This window comes from Pipistrellus hanaki, assembly GCF_964339955.1.
Source record: "Pipistrellus hanaki genome assembly, chromosome: 16".
In the NCBI taxonomy this organism is placed as follows: Eukaryota; Metazoa; Chordata; class Mammalia; order Chiroptera; family Vespertilionidae; genus Pipistrellus; species Pipistrellus hanaki.
The window spans coordinates 36828901-36849321 of record NC_140518.1 but is presented as its reverse complement, the minus strand read 5'-3'; the positions used below and the strand labels follow the sequence as shown (position 1 = coordinate 36849321).

Below are 20421 nucleotides of genomic sequence, written 5' to 3'. Positions count from 1 at the left end.
TCTTGCTGAGCCCCTCTTCCTACCCTTGGGCCCAGGAATACAAGCGGAAGCAGCTGGAGGAGCAGCGGCAGTCGGAGCGCCTGCAGCGGCAGCTGCAGCAGGAGCACGCCTACCTCAAGTCCCTGCAGCAGCAGCAGCAGCAGCAGCAGCAGCAGATCCTTCCTGGGGACAGGAAGCCCCTGTACCATTATGGTCGGGGCATTAACCCGGCCGACAAGCCAGCCTGGGCCCGAGAGGTACTCCCTGCCTCCTTACAGCCCAAGACACCGTCCTCCCAGTCCCTGTGCCCGAGGCCTGAGCTGTAAGAAGTGGGCATCCCGCACTGGCGGACACTGGGAAGGGGAAAGGGGACCGCTCAGGCATGAGGGCTGGCGCAGTGGGGCAGACGGGGACTTAACGTTTTGAGGACAGTGAAGCAAAAGCTGGCCTGCTTAGCACCCTTTTGAATCACAGGTAGAGGAGAGAACAAGGATGAACAAGCAGCAGAACTCTCCCTTGGCCAAGACCAAGCCGAGCAGCGCAGGGCCTGAGCCCCCCGTTTCTCAGGCCTCCCCTGGGCCCCCAGGACCCCTTTCCCACACCCCTCCTATGCAGAGGCCGGTGGAGCCCCAGGAGGGACCGCACAAGGTGAGTTTCTTCCCACTCCCGTCTTAGCACAGACAGGGGGCCTCCGTCAGCGCGGGGACACGCGCACACAGACACATCCTTGGCCAGGATCGCGGCCCTCATGATAGATACATGGGCAGAGACGTCGCCTGCTTGCTGCTGCATGTCTGTTCCTACATCTTGCCTGTTCTTGGGCTCCGGGAGCCCCTTTCACTTGATGGGTAATTGGAAGCTGGAGGCTTTACTTGCCCCTTCCTCTCAGCCCAGGCCCCGGCTCACAGGTGGGGATGTGCACAGTGTGGGCAGCCTACCCTCCCTGGTCTCTCCCTGCAGAGCCTGGTGGCACACCGGGTCCCACTGAAGCCATATGCAGCGCCTGTACCCCGATCCCAGTCCCTGCAGGACCAGCCCACCCGAAACCTGGCTGCCTTCCCAGCCTCTCATGACCCTGACCCCGCCGCCCCCACACCCACTGCCACGCCCAGTGCCCGAGGAGCTGTCATCCGCCAGAATTCAGACCCTACCTCGGAAGCGCCTGGCCCCAGCCCGAACCCCCCAGCCTGGGTCCGGCAGGATCATGAGGCCCCACCCAAGGTAAGGACAGGCCAGTGGGACCAGGAAAGAGCACAAAACACAGTTGACCCTTGAACAATATGGAGGTTAGGGGCACTGACTTCCACACAGTCAAAAATTTACCTGTAACTTTTTAAAAATATGTTTGTATTGCTTTTTAGAGAGGGAGGAAGGGATAGGGAGAAGGGAGAGAGAGATGTAGAAACATTGATGAGAGAGAAACATTAATCCTCCTGCATGCCCCCAACCGGGAATCAAATCAATGACCTCTTGGTGCGTGGGTTGATACTCAACCATTGAACCTCACTGGCCGGGCTAAGTGTAACTTTTAAATGCCCCCAAACTAAATTACTAATGGCCTATTATTGACCAGAAGCCTTACCAGTAACATGAAGTTGATTGACACATAATTTTGTACGTTATACATATTATAGAAGCTAGAGAAAAGGAAACATTATTAAGAAAGTTATAAGGAGCCAAAACCGGTTTGGCTCAGTGGCAGAGCGTTGGTCTGCGGACTGAAAGGTCCCAGGTTCGATTCCGGTCAAGGGCATGTACCTGGATTGCGGGCACATCCCCAGTAGGGGGTGTGCAAAAGGCAGCTGGTCGATGTTTCTCTCTCATCGACGTTTCTAGCTCTCTATCTCTCTCCCTTCCTCTCTGTAAAAAATCAATAAAATATATTTAAAAAAAAGAAGAAAGAAAGAAAGTTATAAGGAAAAAATAATATGTTTACAGTGTTGTACGGGTTTCTTGAGAAAAATCTGTGTATAAGTGGACCTGTGCAGTTCAAATCCATGTTATTCAAGGGTCAACTACAGTAAGAGACAGAATGGAGGAGAGGGGAGGGAGCAGCGAGGCGGGGATGGGTTTGGGGTTGGAAGGCAAGAGAAAGACCAGCCATCCGCCACAGCCCCGTCCTGTCCTGACGGGGTTACCGTCCGGGCCCATGAATGGGTCGTGATCCCAGCGGGTGGTCCTGTGTGAGGGTGTGAGCGGAAGGATGCGCAGGGTCTTAGGGCATTCTGGCGGATGACCGTCTGGGTTGGGATCCCGGCTCTGCCACTTCCTAGCTTCGTGACTCTGAACAGACTCATCCGCTTCCTTGAGCTTAGCTGACTTCACAAAGGCCAGGAGAGCACGCTGTGAGCCTCAGCGAGGATGAATGTCTGTGGTTCCAGCACAGAGCTGGCTCCCAGCACACTGACCCCCTTCTCTCCTCAGGTGCCTCAGAGGACCTCATCTATTGCCACTGCCCTTAACACCAGTGGGGCCGGAGGGGCGCGGCCAGCCCAGGCTGTCCGTGCCAGGTAACACCTGAGCAGAGCAGAGTTGGGTGGCAGGCTGGGGAGCGGGGCGGGGACAGAGGGGAGTTTGCCAGGTAACCCGCTCAGGGGTGGGCAAGCCCCGACCCAGTCACCTCAGCCCCCTCCCCGCCCCTGCCCCCGGCACCTCTGTGCTCCCTTCACAGACCTCGCAGCAACTCCGCCTGGCAAATCTATCTGCAAAGGAGGGCGGAGCGGGGGAGCCCCAAGCCTCCAGGGCCCCCTGCTCAGCCCCCTGGCCCACCCAACGCCTGTAGGTAAATGGAGTTGTCCCCTCACTCACTCCCACCCTCACTTCTGCCACCTACTTGCCTCCTCTGGTGATGGCTCCCTCTGCAGTGCAGCTCAGCCCCCAGGGAGGGGAGCACCTTGTCGCCCTGACCCCGTCTCTGCTCTCCCACAGTAACCCCGACCTCAGGAGGAGCGACCCTGGCTGGGAGCGCTCGGACAGTGTCCTCCCCGCCTCTCACGGGCACCTTCCCCAGGCCGGCTCTCTGGAGCGGAACCGTGTGGGAGGTACGTGAGTGAGTGGGCCTGGCGGCCTGCTGGGGCCTGGACACCGTCTCCATCAGGGCAGGGACTGAGACATCCTCAGGGGTAGGGTGGGGCCTGGGCTGGGCGTGGAGCCTGTCTCCGAGCTCCGGGGCTCAGGCCCAGGGCTCAGCCCAGGGTGTGGGCTCAGGGTCACCCCCATCCGGTGTCGGTGACCTCCCTTCTCCCACCGTGCCGCATCTAGCCTCTTCTAAACTGGACAGCTCCCCAGTGCTGTCCCCTGGGAACAAAGCCAAGCCTGACGACCACCGCTCACGGCCAGGCCGGCCCGCAGTAAGTCGGCAGGTGGCAGCTGTGGCCCTGCCTTCTGGCCTGTGACTTTGGGGCCAGCTTGGAGCCTCTTAAGCTTGGGTCCTGGGGCGTGGGCCTTCATTAACCTGCCCGAGGGGGGGCTGCGGGATTACAGATGTGCTTCTCCATTACTAACCTTTCTTAACCTCTCTCCTGCCTCTCCTGGCTGTCCTTCCCCTGCGGCCCCTCCCAGAGCTATAAGCGAGCCATTGGTGAGGTTAGTGAGAAGGGGCCTGCTTGCGGGAGCCCTCCTGTGACCCTGCCCCTTCTCCTTAGACATCCTTTACCACCGCCCCCCCCGCCCTCACACAGCTCCTCCCTTGCAGGACTTTGTGTTGCTGAAAGAGCGGACCCTGGATGAGGCCCCACGGCCCCCCAAGAAGGCCATGGACTACTCCTCGTCCAGTGAGGAGGTGGAGAGCAGCGAGGACGACGAGGAGGAAAGCAATGGCGAGCCATCAGAAGGGAGCAGAGACACCCCTGGGACCCGGTATGGGGCTCCCTGGGGGCGGTGGCACGCCCACATCAGAGGCACCCAGAGAAGGGTTGTGGGTTCGAGGGAGGGGGACCTCTGGGCCAAATCTGTGGGGAACCCTGGTGTCACTGCTGGTGAGTGATTCCTTCCTTTCTCTAGAGAAGGGCGTATGAGACGGGCGTTCCTCTCTCTCCCGTTGTGCTGTCAGTAGGGCGGTGGTCTCTTCGGGTATCTCCGTACCACCAGCCTTCCCCAACCCAAGTGCAGGGCCCAGGACACCCAGCAGCGGGACAAGGTTGATCAGTGGGAGCTGAGTGCATTGTGTTTTGAATAGAGTCTGAAGCCGAAAGCGCTAGGCCTCCTGCTCTCGCCTGCTGCCATGGAACTTGGGTGGCAGGCGGGACCTGGAAAGCCTCAGACCTCCCCCTCTCCCATAGCAGCGATGGGGACACAGACAGCGTCAGCACCATGGTGGTCCATGACGTGGAGGAGAACACCGGGACCCCGACCACCTATGGGGGTGGCACCATGGTGGTCCAGCGTGTGAGTTGGCACCCCATTCTTCCCAGCGCCTGCCGTGACCCTCCTTGGCCCTAGCACTGGCCCCCTCCCCTCTGTTCCTGTAGACACCTGAAGAGGAGCGAAGCCTGCTGCATGCCGACAGCAACGGTTACACAAACCTGCCCGACGTGGTCCAGCCCAGCCACTCGCCCACTGAAAACAAAAAAGGTCAAAGCCCCCCGATGAAGGATGGAGGCAGTGATGTAAGTGGGTGCAGGCAGGTCCATGGGACGAGGGGAGGGCACCGGCAGTGGGCAGATCAGGGGGTGTTTGGGGGTTACTGCGCTGGGCGGGCAGAGCACCTGGGCCAGGGTTCCCCTGAGGGCACATGGGGCCAACAACAGAAGAGGGGCCACAGGCCGGGGTCTCACGTGTTTGCCTGACCACCACTCCTCCCCCCACAGTACCAGTCTCGTGGGCTGGTGAAGGCCCCTGGCAAGAGCTCGTTCACGATGTTTGTGGACCTGGGCATCTACCAGTCCGGAGGCAGCGGGGACACCATCCCCATCACAGGTGAGGATGGGGGACGGCTGCCGGGAGGCCCGGAGAGGGCGAAGGGGAAGCCCGGTGATGCGGCTCACAAAGCATCACCGCCTCCCCTCCCCTGAGCACGGCCCTGCCCAGAGGCCGCAAGAGCCCCTGAGCCTCTAGCCCGAGAGGAACGTGCTCAGCAGCACAGGGGCCCCCGGGGCGGGAGGAGCAGTTTGCAGGCCTCTGGCTGTTTCAGCTCCCTCGTGCACCTCCTCCAGCCGCTGGCCTCTCTCTTTCCCTCTGAGTGTTCAGAGGAGCGAGACTGAGTGTGAGGGTAGAGTAAGAAGAGACGGGGTGAGGGGACGCAGCCCACCCCGCTTCTCTCTCCCCCCCCCTCCCCCCCCCCCGCAGCCCTCGTGGGCGGGGAGGCCAGTCGGCTTGATCAGCTGCAGTACGATGTGCGGAAAGGCTCCGTGGTCAACGTGAACCCCACCAACACCCGGGCCCACAGCGAGACCCCCGAGATCCGCAAGTACAAGAAGCGGTTCAATTCCGAGATCCTCTGCGCGGCCCTCTGGGGTAAGCCAGGGCTGGGGCGGAAAAGAGGGGTCCGTGGGCCCCTCTGCTCCTGGTCGGGCGAGGGCCTGGCCCCGCCTCTGATCTGCCCAAGGGCTCCCATTGCAGGCGTCAACCTGCTGGTGGGCACGGAGAACGGGCTGATGCTGCTGGACCGCAGCGGGCAGGGCAAGGTGTACGGACTCATCGGGCGGCGGCGCTTCCAGCAGATGGATGTGCTGGAAGGACTCAACCTGCTCATCACCATCTCAGGTGTGTGTGTGGGGCCCGGGGGCGGGGCCCGGGCCGGAGGAGGGGCTCAGCTCCGTGGCTCTCTGTCACCATCTCCAGCCTGGGCAGAGGGCCACCTTGGTCCAGGAGCCGGAAGGTGGGGCCGCTCTCTCACCCCTTGTGGTACGCAGAAAAGGATGGCGGGAGGCAGGATCTGGATCTCCAACGAAGGGAGGGCGTGTGTGTGTGTGTGTCCTCGCCCCTCAGGGAAAAGGAACAAACTGCGCGTGTATTACCTGTCCTGGCTCCGGAACAAGATTCTGCACAACGACCCGGAAGTGGAGAAGAAGCAGGGCTGGACCACCGTGGGGGACATGGAGGGCTGCGGGCACTACCGCGTTGGTGAGGAGGTCACAGCGGAGCGGCCAGGGCACATTTGTTTCTGAGAAGAGATGAGGGTTCGGGCTTAATGGTCATGAAGCCAGAGACGTGGGGGCCTGGCGCTGGGGGTGCAGTGACAGACCCGTGGGAGGGGCCCCGCGGCCCAAGAAGGGAAGTCCCAGCATCCCTCTTCTTTCCTGCCCCCAGTGAAATACGAACGTATTAAGTTCCTGGTCATCGCCCTGAAGAATTCCGTAGAGGTGTACGCCTGGGCCCCCAAACCTTACCACAAATTCATGGCCTTCAAGGTAATCCCAGCCTTAGCGCCCCCAACACTGTTCCGGGGGTCTGACTCCCCCCACCCGTGTCCCCTGATCCCCCCTCTCCTCCGCAGTCCTTTGCTGACCTGCCTCACCGCCCTCTGCTGGTGGACCTGACGGTCGAGGAGGGCCAGCGGCTCAAAGTCATCTACGGCTCCAGCGCTGGCTTCCACGCCGTGGACGTCGACTCGGGGAACAGCTACGACATCTACATCCCCGTTCACGTAAGCTCACCTGGACTGTGGGCAGAGGGGGGCCGCCAGCCGGGGCTGCAGACTCAGGGACTCCAGCCCTCCTCCCAGATCCAGAGCCAGATCACGCCCCACGCCATCATCTTCCTCCCCAACACCGACGGCATGGAGATGCTGCTGTGCTACGAGGACGAGGGCGTCTACGTCAACACGTACGGGCGGATCATCAAGGACGTGGTGTTGCAGTGGGGCGAGATGCCCACTTCCGTGGGTGAGTGGTGCCCGTCCCCGAGCCGCAGGTCCCCGAGCCGGCCCTGGGCGGGCCCGGGCCGCAGTCCACTCACTGCCCCTCCACTCCTTTCCTCCCCCAGCCTACATCTGCTCCAACCAGATAATGGGCTGGGGCGAGAAAGCCATCGAGATCCGCTCCGTGGAGACGGGACACCTGGACGGGGTCTTCATGCACAAACGGGCTCAGAGGCTCAAGTTCCTGTGTGAGCGGAACGACAAGGTGGGAGCCCTTGGCCCTGGGAAGGGCCGGGGCCGGCGCTGGTCCGGCTTCCGAACCTTAGGCTCCTGCCAAGGAGGTGACCCTGGTGGGGTCTCTGAAAGGGGCCCTCGGGGGGCACACACGCAGTCACAGCCTGCCCTTTCCCTTCCCCCACCTGTTTCTGAGAGTTCCCAGGTCCTCTCACCCAGAGGTCTGCCGGCTGCCCTCTTCCCCAAGCACTTCTGCTCCTCAGGGGGATAGGAACAGTTCTTTCTTTTTGGGGGGGTTATCCTCACCCAAGGGTGTTGTTTTTTTTTTATTGATTTTTAGAGAGGGGGTGGGGGTGGAGAGAGAGACACATCAACTGGTTGCCTCCTGCATGCAGAAGATTGAACCTGCCACCCAGGTATGAGCCCTTGACCAGGAATCGGCCCTGCGACTCTTTGTTGCGTGGGCCATTGCTCTAACCACTTACCAACCCTGGTCAGGGCGGGGTGGGGTTATTCTGAGAGACTGAACTGCAGTGTCTTTCTCCCTCTCCCAAGTAATTGAAACCCCCGCCCCAATCCCTTGGTGACTTCTTCTCTCCCCTCCCCCCCCCCCCCCCCCAGGTATTCTTTGCCTCCGTCCGCTCTGGGGGCAGCAGCCAAGTTTACTTCATGACTCTGAACCGCAACTGCATCATGAACTGGTGACAGGCCCTGGGCTGGAGCTCTCGCACGGGGACCCAGCTCTCCCCCCACAGCCAGACTTCCCAGGCCGCCCTGCTTCCCCCTCCTTGGGCTTTTGCTTTTACTGGTTTGATTCACTGGAGCCTGCTGGGAACGTGACCTCTGACCCTTGATGCTTTTGTGATCACACGACCACCTTCTTCCCCAACATGTTCTCTTCCCCAAAACTGTGCCTGTCCCATCTTCTGGAGAGAGGCACAGCTTCCCCTTAACAGGAATTGAGTGGGCTTAGCCCCATCCCCCCTTTTCTCCACTTAAGAGGAGAGTGCTTGGGGCTTGGACCCCGTACCCCACTGCTGCTGACTGGGCAGGGCCCTGGGCCCCTTCATTTGCACGTCAGGGGAGCCGGCTCCCCCCTTGAATGTACCAGACCCTGGGGGGGTGTCACTGGGCCCTAGGTTTTAGGGGGGTCACCAGCCACTCCCGGGGCAGGGACCATTTCCTCGTTTTCTGAAAGCACTTTAACGATTCCCCTCCGCCCAAACCCCAGGGGACGGAAGGGGGACCCCGCCAGCCAAAACATTTCTCCTTTCCAGCCCTCCTCTCTTCCAGCCTCTGTCCTCTCCTGGTGGAGGGAGGGAGCATGGCGCTCTGGCCCTCCGCACCCCCTTGCTTGCATCTGTATATAGTGTGAGCAGCAAGTAGCCCTGTTCCCTCCCCGCCCCTCCCCCTCCTCAATGTAGTGGCCTTGGATATCCCGTTTGTTAATAAAGACTATTCAACCAGCTCCCACCACTTCAGACTCCTTTTTATTCTGTTTCTCCCCCCGCCCCCCCCCCCCAATCCAGATACTCACCAGGGCAAGCAAGCAGAATTAGGACAAATGGGCGCAGGTGGGGTGGAATCTACAATGAGTCTTGGGGATCCAAGTAGATGGGCAGTACTTGACCAAGAAAACCTAGAAGAAATGACTGAGGGAGGGCCAGGGCATCCGCAGCCTCACTCCCTGGGGGCCTGTGGGGCCTGCCCTGAGGGCATTTGTCCCAGCTGCTCCAACAGGGCCAGGCCAGAGGGACCTGCTTCCTGGCTCCAGCCTCCGTAAGTGCCAGGCCTGCAACGGAGTCTCCTGTGTGGCTATCAGATAGCTGCCGCCTTAGAAGCTCACAGGGCTAGAAGGTCTTACGCGGCTGAAGCCTGCGCAGAACTGGAAGGTCAACAAGGCTGAATCAAGGACGGTCTTTGCTTCCCAGAGGATTGGCATTCAATCCAGGATGGCTTGAACCACCATCTTGGCTGGCTCAGTGGTTGGGGGGGGAATCTGTGAACCAGGAGGTCACAGTTCAATTCCGGTCAGGGCACATGCCAGGTTATGGGCTTGATCCCTAGTGTGGGGCATGAAGGAGGCAGCCGATCAATAATTCTTTTTTTTAACATATTTATTTTTTACAGAGAGGATGGGAGAGGGATAGGGAGCTAGAAACGTCAATGAGAGAGAAACATCAACCAGCTGCCTCCCGCACACCCCCTATGGGGATGTGCCCGCAACCAAGGTACATGCCCTTGACCGGAATAGAACAGGGGACCTTCAAGTCCTCAGGCCGATGCTCTATCCACTGAGCCAAACCGGTTTCGGCTGATCAATGATTCTTATTGATACTTCTCTCTCCCTCTCCAAAATCAATTTAAAAAATTTTAAAAAGTCTTCCCTCTTTCTAATCCCTGCACAGTCACCAGACCTCCACACTTGTGCACACGCAACATGTGTTTACAAAATACTGGTTTATTATCTGCGGTGGTCAAGGATCATGATATAGCAGTGGTAGTAGCAACTTGTTTTTCAAAATCTATTTCCTCCTGGAGATGGACAGGAACCAGCTCAGGCCTTGATGCACGGAGGGTAGGGCAGGTCGGGCACCCGGTTTAGGTAGCCCCCCAGGAAGATGAGGCTGGAGCCCACACTGAAGAGCACCAGCGCCGCCCAGAAGCAGACGTTGTCCAGGGCCTTGCCCATGCGCAACCAGTCGGACACCTCCTAGGAAGGGGTGGGCACGAGCTGAGTGCCTACAGGCTGCAGGAGCCTGCAGCACAAACGCTGGTGGGGAGGCCCCTGACTCCCGCCCCACCCACCTCGCCGGCGGCCTCCTGGTCTCGCGTGCTCTCCGCCAAAAAGTTGATGGCCTCCACACAGCAGCGGATCTCGGGGGCGGCGGCGCCCAGGCTCTGGTAGAGGGCGGCTGCGGGAAGGGGGAGCAACCAGGGGGGTTATTAGGCCTCCCCTCCTTCCAGCGCCTCCGGTTGGCCCACCCGGCCACGCTACTCACCGGTCCAGGTGCCGTGCCGGTACCGCTGCCCCTCAAACACGAGCTCGCTTCGCGGCTTTTTCAGGATCAGCTCCTCGGCGCGGAGCAATAGGCCCACGGACGAGGCGCGCCTCGGGACCAAGGCTGTCCCGGGGGCCTCCGGGGGCGCGCCCGAGCCCAGGAGGCGCGGCAGCAGCTCCAGCAAGACCTGGGGGCGGGGCGGGGCGGTGAGTGGGCGGAGCTTAGCGCCAAGACCCACCCCCCCTCGCCCCGCCCCGCGCTTACGTGGCGCATCCGCGGGGACGTGGCGTGAGTGGCGGGCGTCCGCAAAGACACGTTGAGCACGAAGACGCAATTCATGACAATGAGCGTGGCCACCACCATGACGAAGATGAGGTACCTGAGGGGCCCGGGGTGCGTGACGTCACACCCACCCACCCACACACACCCGGCCCGAAGCCGCAGGCGGAGCCCGGTCCTCTGACCTCACAAACACGCCTCGCCGCCCGCCCGGAGTGGGGCCGCCCCAGCCGCGCCTCTGCGGGGCCGCTCGCGCTCCGCGGCCCTCTCCCTTCCCTGCCACGCCACTCGTGGCAGCCATGAAGGGGACCCCCGGCTCCCTGGAGACCCTGCTGTGGGTCTACCACTTCCACAGCTCCACGGAGGTGAGGCGGCGCCCGCGGCCCGGCCTGCGGGGAGCGCCTCTGGGAGACCCCCAGGGAAGGTCTCCAGCGCCCCCCGGCGCGACCTCTGCCCCGTGACCCGCCGGCGCCACCGCCCCTGCTCCTTCTGCAGGTGGCGCTCCAGCCCCCGCTCCTGTCTTCGCTGGAGCTCGCCGTGGCCGCGGCCCACGAGTATCTGGAGCAGAGGTTCGCGGAGCTGAAGTCGCGGGAGCCGCCCGCCCCGGAGCCCACCCTGGGGCTGCTGCTGAGAGAGGCCGCGGCCAGCGTCGTCAACTTGGGCGCCACCTTGTTAGAGGTAGGGCGCTGGGGGGGGGGGGGGGAAGGGGGCTGAGGAAGGGCAGGAAGGGGGATAGGGAGGGACCTCCGCACCCCCAGCTGACTCCGGTTCCCCCCATGAAGATCTCGGCCCTGTGGCTGCAGCAGGAGGCGCGGGGACTCGGCGGAGAGGACGGCAGCGCGGGCCGCGCCCCGGACGCCGGAGACCCCGGCGGCGCGCTGGCCCGGGTGGCCCGGGCCGCGGGGCAGGGCGCTCGGCGAGCGGGGGCTGTGGTGGGCGCGAGCGCGCGGTTCCTGCTGCAGGGGGCGTGGCTGTGCCTGAGCGGCCGGGCTCCGCGGGGGTCCGCCTCCCTCCTGCAGCCGTGCGGAAGCCGGCTGCTCCCGGAGCCCGCGGGCCACTGGTGAGTTCGGGATGAGGAGGTGATTTGGGAGCCAGAGGCGGCGCGCGCGGTTGGGGAGACATGGAGCCGCCTCCCCCACGCCCTCGGCCACAGAGATGCTCGGAAGACCTCAAGGAGGCGTCCAGCGGCAGAGCAGAGGATGGGGGACCGGAGAGCCCACAGCCGTCCCAGGCCCACCCTGCATTCAAATAAAGCCCAGGCGGAGAGAGGCAGCCGAAGCCGCTGCAGAGTCCTTTGGTTCTGGCCCCGCCCACCCCGACACACACCCCTCTGAGCCCCGCCCACCCCGACACACACCCCTCTGAGCCCCGCCCCGCCCCGTCTGGCTCCGCCCTCCGCGTGGGCACCGTCGGGACCCCGGGGACCGTCGCGCCCGCACCTGCCCAGCAGCGGGACGCTCAGAGACGTCTCTGGGATCTTCTGGGCAATCAGGAACAGGAAGACGGTCTGGGCGAGCAGGACGTTGATGGAGACGGTGCATTTCTGGCCGCCGGCTGCAGGGAGCGCCCAGGGAGAGCTATTGCCCGCCCCGCTCCCCTTCTCCCCACTCCCCAGCACGAGCCCCTCTTTCGGGTTGGGGCGGTCCCTCACCCTGCGCCGGCAGGAAGTAGGGGAGCAGCACCAGGCCCGAGATGAGCACGCAGGGCACGATGATGTTGATGATGTAGAAGAGCGGCTTCCGGCGGATGATGAGCGAGTAGACGATGTCCACGTCCCCGCGGCCGTCCGCGGGCTCTCGGTCCCGGTGGTGGATCTCCCCGGAGCAGAAGTCGATGGCCCACTCGCCGTTCTCTGCGGGGCGGGGGCGCGCTCAGCCGGCTCTGCGCGGCGGGCCGGCCGGCCGGGGTGGGAGGGACACGGGAGCTGGAGAGCTTGGGCCTGGGGCTGCCGGCAGGGGGGCCATTTGGGCAGGGCCGGGAGGGTGTTCGGGTGCGGTATGGACCGACCGCGAGGAGGTAGGACGGGTCTGACCATCGAGAGTCATTTCAGGAAAAGGGCGAGTGAAAGCGCGGTGGCCAAAGTCGGTCCCTAGGATGGATGGATGGTCTGGGACAGCCCCACTCTGCAAGTCCCTTCCTTCTCTGGGCCCGTCTGGAAGCGGGTTTTAGGAGCGGGGGGACAGGGGGACCTCACCGGTATAGGCCTCCGTGTCAATATCGATCTTGCTGACGGGTTCGCCGTCATCTCCTACCACAAAGGCGAACTCCACCTCTTGGGCATTGTACGTCTGGGAGCTGTGGAGGCAGGGGGGGCCCCCACCCCAGAAACTCGGACCCAGGCCCTAGCCTCAGGCCCTGTCCTTGAAAGACGGGGTCTGGCGGGGTAATAACGTCCCACCCCGTTTTCTCCCCAACTTCAAATTCGCCCCACCCACTCCGGGGCCTGGCTCCGCCCCCGGCACAAACCCCCGCCCCCAGGTGAGTGTTTCTCTCCCCACGACCCCCCTCTCCCCCATAGGACGCCGTCCCCTGCCCCCCTAACCCCGCAGAGCCCCGGCCCCCAGGGAACCCTCCCCACCGGAAGACGAGCGAGCAGTTCTGCCAGTCGAAGGGGAAGTAGGAGACCTCCACGGCGCAGGTGCTGCGGTAGATGGCGGGCGGCAGCCAGCTCACGAAGCCGCCCTCGTACACCAGCACGTTGCAGTCGTAGGCCACCCCGAAATTGCCGTCGATGCTGTGGGCTCCCAGAGAGCCGGCGTTGGTTCGCCGAGGTCCATCGCCCTCCCGCCCCCCAACCAGGTCCGCCCAGCCCCCCTCAGGCCTTGGCTGCGAGCAGCCCGGTTTCCGTTCGCCCCTTACTTGTTCTCCAGCACAATCTCTGGCAGCCACACGGTTTGTGCTGGGACCCGCAGGGTCCCTATGCCCCCGAAGTCCGCCTGGCTGAAGTTGAGCCGGTAATCGTGCCAGTCCTGGGGGGAAAGGGGGGCGGGGACGACGACGTGCTGCGCCCCGCGTCTCCCACTGGTGCGCGCGGGGCGTTTGGGTAGAAAGGGGCTCCCTGGACAAGACCTCGCCCAGTGCCCCCAGGTTTGACTCACGATTCCAATCCAGACGCTGGTGGTGAGGGTCTCCTCTTTCTCGTTCTGCGCAGGGGAGAGAAGGGGGGGTTCCAGAGCTACACCATGAGCTTTAGGACGGCGTGGTTGGGGCCAGCAGTGCAATATCAAGCTCAGATGCGGCGGCGCTGGGAACGGAGGTGGGTGCCTTACCAGTGAGATGAGGTTGGTCAGGGTGACCTTGAGGTTGATGCTGACCGTGTCCTCAGGCCTCCTCACTGGCCTGCATTTGGGGTCATAGTTGTCGAAAAGATGGTGGTAAAGGCGCAGCTCCTCACTCATCCCCTCGCCTCGGCCTGGGGATGGTGACAAGCCGTAGAGTCACTTGAGAGGAAGAGGCTAGGGGGCCTCCCCCCCTCTGCTCCCTCCGATTCTGCCCAGGGCTCTGCTTCTCTGTGTGTCTGCCTCTGAGACTGTATTTTCCTATGAGTGTCTTCTGCACCGATGTCATTGTGCTTGGGGACCAAATATTGCAACCCAGTCTACATCTTGGTCTCTGTCTTGGTCTTAAGATAGTGTCTCCGTGTGTGTGTGTGTGTGTGTGTGTGTGTGTGTGTGTCTCCAGCCACCTCCCCCGACCCTGTCCATACCGAGAAGCTGCAAGAGGAACAGGGCGCTGAGCAGAGCCCTCGCCATCCTGCTGTCTGGTCCTCGGGTTATTCTGAACCTGGGCAGGCTTGGCGCGGGGCAGGCCAACGCTCATGAAGTGAGGGGGAGGAGGGTGTTAGTTCCGGCCTGAGTTAGGGAACTGTCACCTAATCCTCTTACCGCCCTGCCCCTGCTGAAGCCAGGGACATCTTGTCTGCTTCCAGGGACAGCTGCCTCATCCCGAGTTCCCTGCCACCACCCCATCCCAGCATCCTTTGCTTGGACTTCAGTTAGCTCCCCAGCAGCAGAGCTCCTCCTCTCATGACGGGAGCAGGCCGAGTTCAGGTGATGGGGTCCTTTCAGAGCACCTGGAACCACAGGCCTGGCCGCAGGGGGGTGGGGAAACCCTGCTTTCCACACGCACTGCTGCCCTGTCCATAAGCCGCCTTGTGCAGGTGACATCCCTGGCCTCATACTCACCCTTGTGGAACACACATTACCTCCGCGCCCAGCCCAGTCAAGGTCACACTGGTGCGGTTTCTGCTGGCAGAGTTTAGCAGAAGCACAATGTCTGTAAAGACCTGGTGATGAGATAGGCGGTCACAGGGGAGTAGTCTGCAGTAATAGACTTCAGCTGGCCAAGATGACCATGCTGAGCTATAGGGCCCAGCTCCTCCCACAACCCATCCCCCAGTCCACCCACTCCCACCCCTCTCCTTGCCTCTCTCTGTTGCCACCTGGTGCCCACATATGATAGTACTGTTTTCCCCACCCCTAATATACACACACACACACATTCTTAATTGATTCTTTCATTAAAGTCTCCCTGGACCACCCTAATCAATCACCAAGGATGCTTATTTAAAATTCAGATGTTGCCAAAACCGGTTTGGCTCAGTGGTAGAGCGTCAGTCTGTGGACTGAGGGGTCCCAGGTTCAATTCCGGTCAAGGGCATGTACATTGTTTGCAGGCACATCCCCGGTGGGGGGTGGGCAGGAGGCAGCTGATCGATGATTCTCTCTCATCGATGTTTCTAGCTCTCTATTCCTCTCTATTAAAAAAATCAATAAAATTTATTTTAAAAATAAATAAATAAATAAAATTCAGATGTTTAGTCTCCATCCCCAAAGAATCCCCCAATTTAGGAAGATGGCAGAGATGGGATGCCGGGAATCTTTTTTAAGAAGCTATCCAGCCCTGGCCTGTGTGGCTCCATTGAGCATCTCTTGCACTGAAAGGTCACAGGTTCAATTCCAGTCAGGGCACATCCCCAGGTTTCGGGTTTTATCCCAGTAGGGTGCATATGGGAGGCAACCAATCTCTCTCTCTCTCTCTCTCTCTCTCTCTCTCTCTCTCTCTCAAATCAGCTAGCTTCCTAGTAACAGCACTGATCCTCTCATGACTGGTGAAACATCAATGATCTCTCAAATCAATAAAACCATTTTTAAAGGAAGCTATCCATATATTTCTTCATGGGTGGAAGGTACTGGACTGAGAAGCACTTTTTATGCCCCATGCCTTGCCTCCTCAAGCCAATCCAGCAACGCAGTTACCATTGTGCTGAATGTATAAAATTGGTCTAAGGTCACAGAAATAGATTGGCAATAATGCATGAGACTTATCCATAAGCTTTATTAATCATTTTTACCTGTGTTCATTTTACATGGCCATTTGGGGGGGCCTGCTTCCTCTACCTGTGAGGCCCCCATGTTACAGGCACGGACACTGAAGGTCAGACGGTTCATCCATTTCCCACACATCTTTGAAGCTTCTCTGCTTCCTCCGTTAACTGCCTTAGTATTCCACGTTTCCCACTTCAGACCCCCAGAAAGAACCTACGTGGCCCAGCTCACCTTTCTGCATGTGGCTAATACATATGCTGATTCTAAAGTCTGTGATGCTGCTTATTCCAGAGTCTCTAGATTAGGGACTGGGCAAGGAGTTGTGATAAACAGATATTTATTCAAACACTAGTGGGTATCTGCAACACTCCCTGAGCAGGGTCAGATGAATAAGACATGGCCTCAAGGAGCAGAGGAAGGCTTATCAGCAGACAGTGTCTCCAGCACTGTCAAAAGGGTGGAAAAACAAGAGCCACTTGGCTGGTGTGGCTCAGTAGTTGAGAGTCGACCTATGAACCAGGAGGTCACAGTTAGCTTCCAGGTCAGGGAACATGCCCTGGTACAGGCTAGGTCCCCAGTGTGGGGCATACAGGAGGCAGCTGATCAATGATTCTCTCTCATCATTGATATTTCTACCTTTTCCCTTCCTCTCTGAAATCAATAAAACTATTTATTTTTTAAAAAAAAACATAACAGTAGTGAGGCAAAGCCACACCTGGACCAACAGTCTGCATGAGGGAGAGTAGTTTGGGTTGGAGGGAGAGTACGTAGAAATCCTCATTCCTTGCTGCTCAAGCCCTGAGCTGCTGCTTGGTCATTAGCCCACCGTGTATCACATTCGACACAGAGCACCTTGCTGCGGGGCCCCTGGCTGGGGCTGTAACTCAGGTGAAGGTCTTGCTCAGACCAGTGAATCCCACCTACATCTCTTGCAAAGTCTGCACATCAGAAACCTTCCCCTACTGCTCTCACCCATTTGGCTCAGTGAATAGAGTGACGACCTGTGGACTGAAGGGGCTGTGATTCGATTCTGGTCAAGTGCACATGCCTGGGTTGTGTGCTGGATCCCCAGTAGGGGGCATGCAGGGGACAGCCAATCAATTCTCTCTCTAATCATTGATGTTTCTCTCTCTCCCTTCCTCTCTCTGAAATATATATATATTTATATATATATAGGTTTCTTATTAAGAGATTATATATATGTATATATATATATATGTTTCTTATTAAGAGAATAAGAATATATATATAATCTCTTAATAAGAAACCTTCCCTTATGTAGTCGCCAGGAGGGCGGCTCACCCCTCAGCCCTCCCCCCTCCCCTTCCCGCCTCCTGGCCACAGTCCATCCCACTAGCGCTGGCACAGAGCTGAGCCATCTTTTTTCTTTCCTTTTCTTTTTGCTGTTTGCTCAGGATCACAATTGTCTGAGGGACTGAGACTTTCTTTCAAGTTGATGGAGTGAGGCACCGAACTCAGACCTGGGTTTTGTATTTTTATAATTAAAAAAAATCCACAGATCCTTAGTGGGCTCTCTGCAGTTTGCCTTCACTTCCAAGCTAGACGCAAAGATCTCAGCTCAACAGGAAGCCACTCCCTGCACCTACTGGCTCTTGGCTGGTAACTCGGAACAGCTGCAGCTGCCCCCATTGGCCAGGCCAAGCTTCTCTGTCTTAGTCATCAGTGTCCTCACAGTGGAAACATCCCCACGCTGCTCTGCCCGAGGGCCGCCTCTGACACAGCAGAAAGAGGCCCGTTTGTAAGGTGGGAGCGTGGACGGGCTGAGCGAGGGCAGGAGCAGACACTGACTTCCAGGCTGTCCTCCTCGCTGGAACCTCAGCTCTCCCGTCACTGAGACCTTCCTGGTTTACTGTGCTCCAGGCACACAGCACAGAGCCCAGCACAGAACAGGCATGCAGCGAAAATTTACGGAGTAAATGAATGAGTGCCTTCAACTATATGGTAATGGAAGATGATTTGACCTTGGGATGTGTGCACACAATGCATTATACAGATATCATAGAAAGGTAAACTTAAAACCTATGTAATCTTATTAACCAACATCATCCCAAAAAATTTTTAATTAAAAAAAAAAATGAGTGCCTTCCCTAGACGGTTTGGCTTAGTAGATAGAGCGTCGGCCTGCGGACTGAGGGGTTCTGGGTTTGATTCCGGTCAAGAATCACTCTCTCGCCAGCACCGGTTTGGCTCAGTGGATAGAGCGTCGACCTGCGGACTGAAAGGTCCCGGGTTCGATTCCTGTCAAGGGCATGTACCTTGGTTGCGGGCACATCCTCAGTGGGGGGTGTGCAGGAGGCAGCTGATCGATGATTCTCTCTCATTGATGTTTCTAACTCTCTATCCCTCTCTCTTCCTCTCTGTAAAAAAATCAATAAAACATACTTTAAAAATAAATAAATAAACTTTAGAGAGAGAGTGAAAGGAAGGGAGGAGGGAAGGAAAGAGGGAGAGAGAGAGACACATTGATGTGAGAGAGACACATCAATTGGTTGCCTCCTGCACACAGCCCAATGGGCTAGGGATCAAACCTGCAACTAAAGTATGTGCCCTTGACCAGGAATTGAACCCATGACTCTTTGGTCTCTCAGCCAATGTCCTAACCCACATGTGTCAAACACAAGGCCCGCGGGCCAAATCCAGCCCGCCAGGCCTTGCAATGTGGCCCGCACCGCGCTGTCATCACTGCACTCCGCTGTCAGTTTATGACATTGTCAGTTTATGACTGTTCAGTAAACCATTCGGCCCGCGAGTTAGGCTGGATTTTAGATTTTAGCCCCTTCTCTGATTGAGTTCGACACCCCTATCCTAACCACTGAGCCACCGGCCAGGGCAAGATACTTAGGTGCCCAAGGCAGCCATGTTCATTCCCCATCTTTTTCATGACTGAGGGAGAATGCAGTGGTACACAAAGATAGAGGGGAGGGAAAAAAAGGCGTCCAGTGTCCCAGGCCCTGGCCCCAGAAATTCCAGAGGCCCAGCTGCATTGGTCTCCTCCTGCAGGCCGATTGAGTGAGGATTATCAGCATCCTTCTAGTAAGTCCTCCTTTTCTTGACTTAAAGACACTGGGATTAAAACAAACAAACAAAGCAAACTAGGCCAGCTGGTGTGACTCAGGGGTTGAGCATCAGCCTGTGAACCAGGAGGTCAGGACTTTCATTCCCAGTCAGAGCTCAGTCCCCAGTGTGGGGCATGCAGGAGTCTGACCAGTGATTCTCTCTCATCACTGATGTCTCCGTCTCTCTCTCCCTCTCCCTTCCTCTCTGAAATCAATAAAAATATATTTGAAAAGAAAAACAAAGAACACTAAAGAAGAAGAAATAAACTAGTATAAAGAAGAAAAAAAAAGCCTCATAACATACATCAATTGATTGCCCAGAAAAACATTTCTGGTAAAAACGGTAATACAGCTGAAACCGGTTTGGATCAATAGATAGAGCGTCGGCTTGGGGACTGAAGGGACCCGGGTTCGATTCCGGCCAAGGGCATGTACCTTGGTTGCGGGCATATCCCCAGTGGGGAGTGTGCAGGAGGCAGCTGGTTGATGACTCTCTCTCATCGATGTTTCTAGCTCTCTATCTCTCTCCCTTCCTCTCTGTACAAAATCAATAAAATATGTTTTAAAAAAAAACAAATAAAAAAACGGTAATACATGCGTCACTAGCACAATTGAAGAGTGCAGAGGACACAATGAGAACCCAAAGCTTGTTTGTACCCTTAGCTGGAAATCTCCCTAAAGTGCAGCCCATGTAAATATATATATGGCATCAGACTGTGCTTACTATTCTGCAGCTTTTGTTGAGATTGGCCCATATCAGTACATACACGTTCCTTGTTCTTTTATTTTTATTTTTTATTTTTTAATATATTTTATTGATTTTGTACAGAGAGGAAGGGAGAGAGATAGAGAGCTAGAAACGTCGATGAGAGAGAAACATCGACCAGCTGCCTCTTGCACACCCCCCACCGGGGATGTGCCTGCAACCAACGTACATGCCCCTGACCGGAATCGAACCCGGGACCCTTCAGTCCGCAGACCGAAGCTCTATCCACTGAGCCAAACCGGTTTCGGCCGTTCCTCGTTCTTTTAAACTGCTGCACAGTGTTCCGCTGCATGAGTGTACCACAGGTACTTTCTCCAGTTCCCAATGGGTAGACATTTAAGTGCTAACCATTTGGAGTTTTGCAATGACAAATTATGCAAATGTATTTATGCACTTATCTTTGGCATGCTTTTTGCAAATATATCCATAGGGTTAATTCCTAGCAGAGTTCATGCATTTTTTAAACTGTTGATGCCTTTTGCCAAATTGTCCTCCCAAAAAAAGCCAACAGAGTGTGTGAGTGCCTGTGTCCTCATACCCTCCCCGGCAGAGAGTATTATCAGACTTTTTTTTCTTTCTTTCTTTCTTTCTTAAAAGCCTCTATTTATTGTCTGACCGGCATGGCTCATAAGAAGACAAAAGGTGGAGAGAAGAAGGCAGAAAGGCCAGGGGCCTCGAAACCGCGAAACCCAAGGAACAGCATGACAACAGTGAGTTTGGTCCTGGGTTTTCTTTTCACTTCGCTCACACACACACACACACACACACACACACCCGCCCCGCAAATCTTGGAAGTGAAGTCAGCAAGGATGGACACCAAGGCGCAGATAAAACAAGAAAAGCAAACAAAATAAGACAAACCACAACAAAAGCCTGCTCTCTCTCTAGCCAACGGGCCAGGAAAGAAAGAGGCAGCCTAGCAAGAGAGAAAACTTGGAAAATAACCACTCTACTCCAG

General features: G+C 57.9%; 3 protein-coding genes across 26 annotated transcripts in view; 2 read left to right on the top strand and 1 right to left on the bottom strand.

The window, feature by feature from the left end:
- MINK1 (misshapen like kinase 1) overlaps positions 1-8485 on the top strand; it is a 64508-nt gene extending 56023 nt beyond the window's left edge. For 2 of the 19 annotated variants that reach the window (XM_084863192.1, XM_084863197.1), the window contains 20 exons: positions 36-236; positions 454-627; positions 940-1200; positions 2404-2489; positions 2651-2761; positions 2908-3020; positions 3241-3329; positions 3541-3564; positions 3674-3837; positions 4263-4365; positions 4449-4586; positions 4788-4896; positions 5266-5433; positions 5539-5682; positions 5908-6042; positions 6229-6329; positions 6416-6565; positions 6644-6803; positions 6904-7043; positions 7634-8485. In XM_084863192.1, the coding sequence (XP_084719318.1) occupies positions 36-236; positions 454-627; positions 940-1200; positions 2404-2489; positions 2651-2761; positions 2908-3020; positions 3241-3329; positions 3541-3564; positions 3674-3837; positions 4263-4365; positions 4449-4586; positions 4788-4896; positions 5266-5433; positions 5539-5682; positions 5908-6042; positions 6229-6329; positions 6416-6565; positions 6644-6803; positions 6904-7043; positions 7634-7717 (2655 nt within the window). In that variant the 3' untranslated portion in view covers positions 7718-8485. Of the gene's footprint in view, positions 1-35; positions 237-453; positions 628-939; positions 1201-2403; positions 2490-2650; positions 2762-2907; positions 3021-3240; positions 3330-3540; positions 3565-3673; positions 3838-4259; positions 4366-4448; positions 4587-4787; positions 4897-5265; positions 5434-5538; positions 5683-5907; positions 6043-6228; positions 6330-6415; positions 6566-6643; positions 6804-6903; positions 7044-7633 lie in introns of all 19 variants that reach the window. The other 17 variants (XM_084863181.1, XM_084863196.1, XM_084863187.1 and 14 more) reach the window with 11 other exon arrangements.
- Positions 8486-8528: 43 nt separating this feature from the next.
- CHRNE (cholinergic receptor nicotinic epsilon subunit) lies at positions 8529-14226 on the bottom strand. Its single transcript, XM_084863298.1, has 12 exons — positions 14000-14226; positions 13563-13705; positions 13392-13436; positions 13153-13262; positions 12872-13027; positions 12488-12588; positions 11945-12145; positions 11733-11847; positions 10279-10393; positions 10015-10201; positions 9821-9927; positions 8529-9725 (listed from the first exon to the last, which is right to left on the bottom strand). Exons 1-12 carry the CDS (start codon positions 14043-14045, stop codon positions 9570-9572), a joined length of 1482 nt encoding a protein of 493 aa, XP_084719424.1. The 5' UTR covers positions 14046-14226; the 3' UTR covers positions 8529-9569.
- The window catches only part of LOC311611253 (uncharacterized protein C17orf107-like), a gene marked incomplete at its 3' end in the record, with an annotated part of 28932 nt that continues 18883 nt past the window's right edge, over positions 10373-20421 (top strand). The window contains exons 1-4 of one of the 6 annotated variants that reach the window (XR_014793092.1): positions 10373-10658; positions 10789-10971; positions 11076-11353; positions 13445-13549. Coding sequence is in view for 3 of the 6 variants with exons in the window: in XM_084863272.1 (XP_084719398.1) it covers positions 10593-10658; positions 10789-10971; positions 14222-14554 (582 nt within the window). Of the gene's footprint in view, positions 10972-11075; positions 11354-11446; positions 11543-13380; positions 13550-14221; positions 14555-20060; positions 20174-20421 lie in introns of those variants that run through there. The other 5 variants (XM_084863273.1, XM_084863274.1, XM_084863272.1 and 2 more) reach the window with 5 other exon arrangements.

Excerpts from the sequence above, each read along its gene's own strand:
- CHRNE (XM_084863298.1), bottom strand. The coding sequence starts at position 14,045 with ATGGCGAGGGCTCTGCTCAGCGCCCTGTTCCTCTTGCAGCTTCTCG. Across the intron at positions 13,706-13,999 it reads GTTCCTCTTGCAGCTTCTCG|GCCGAGGCGAGGGGATGAGT; the intron begins GTATGGACAGGG and ends CACCATCCCCAG. Across the intron at positions 9,928-10,014 it reads CCGGCACGGCACCTGGACCG|CCGCCCTCTACCAGAGCCTG; the intron begins GTGAGTAGCGTG and ends CCCTTCCCGCAG.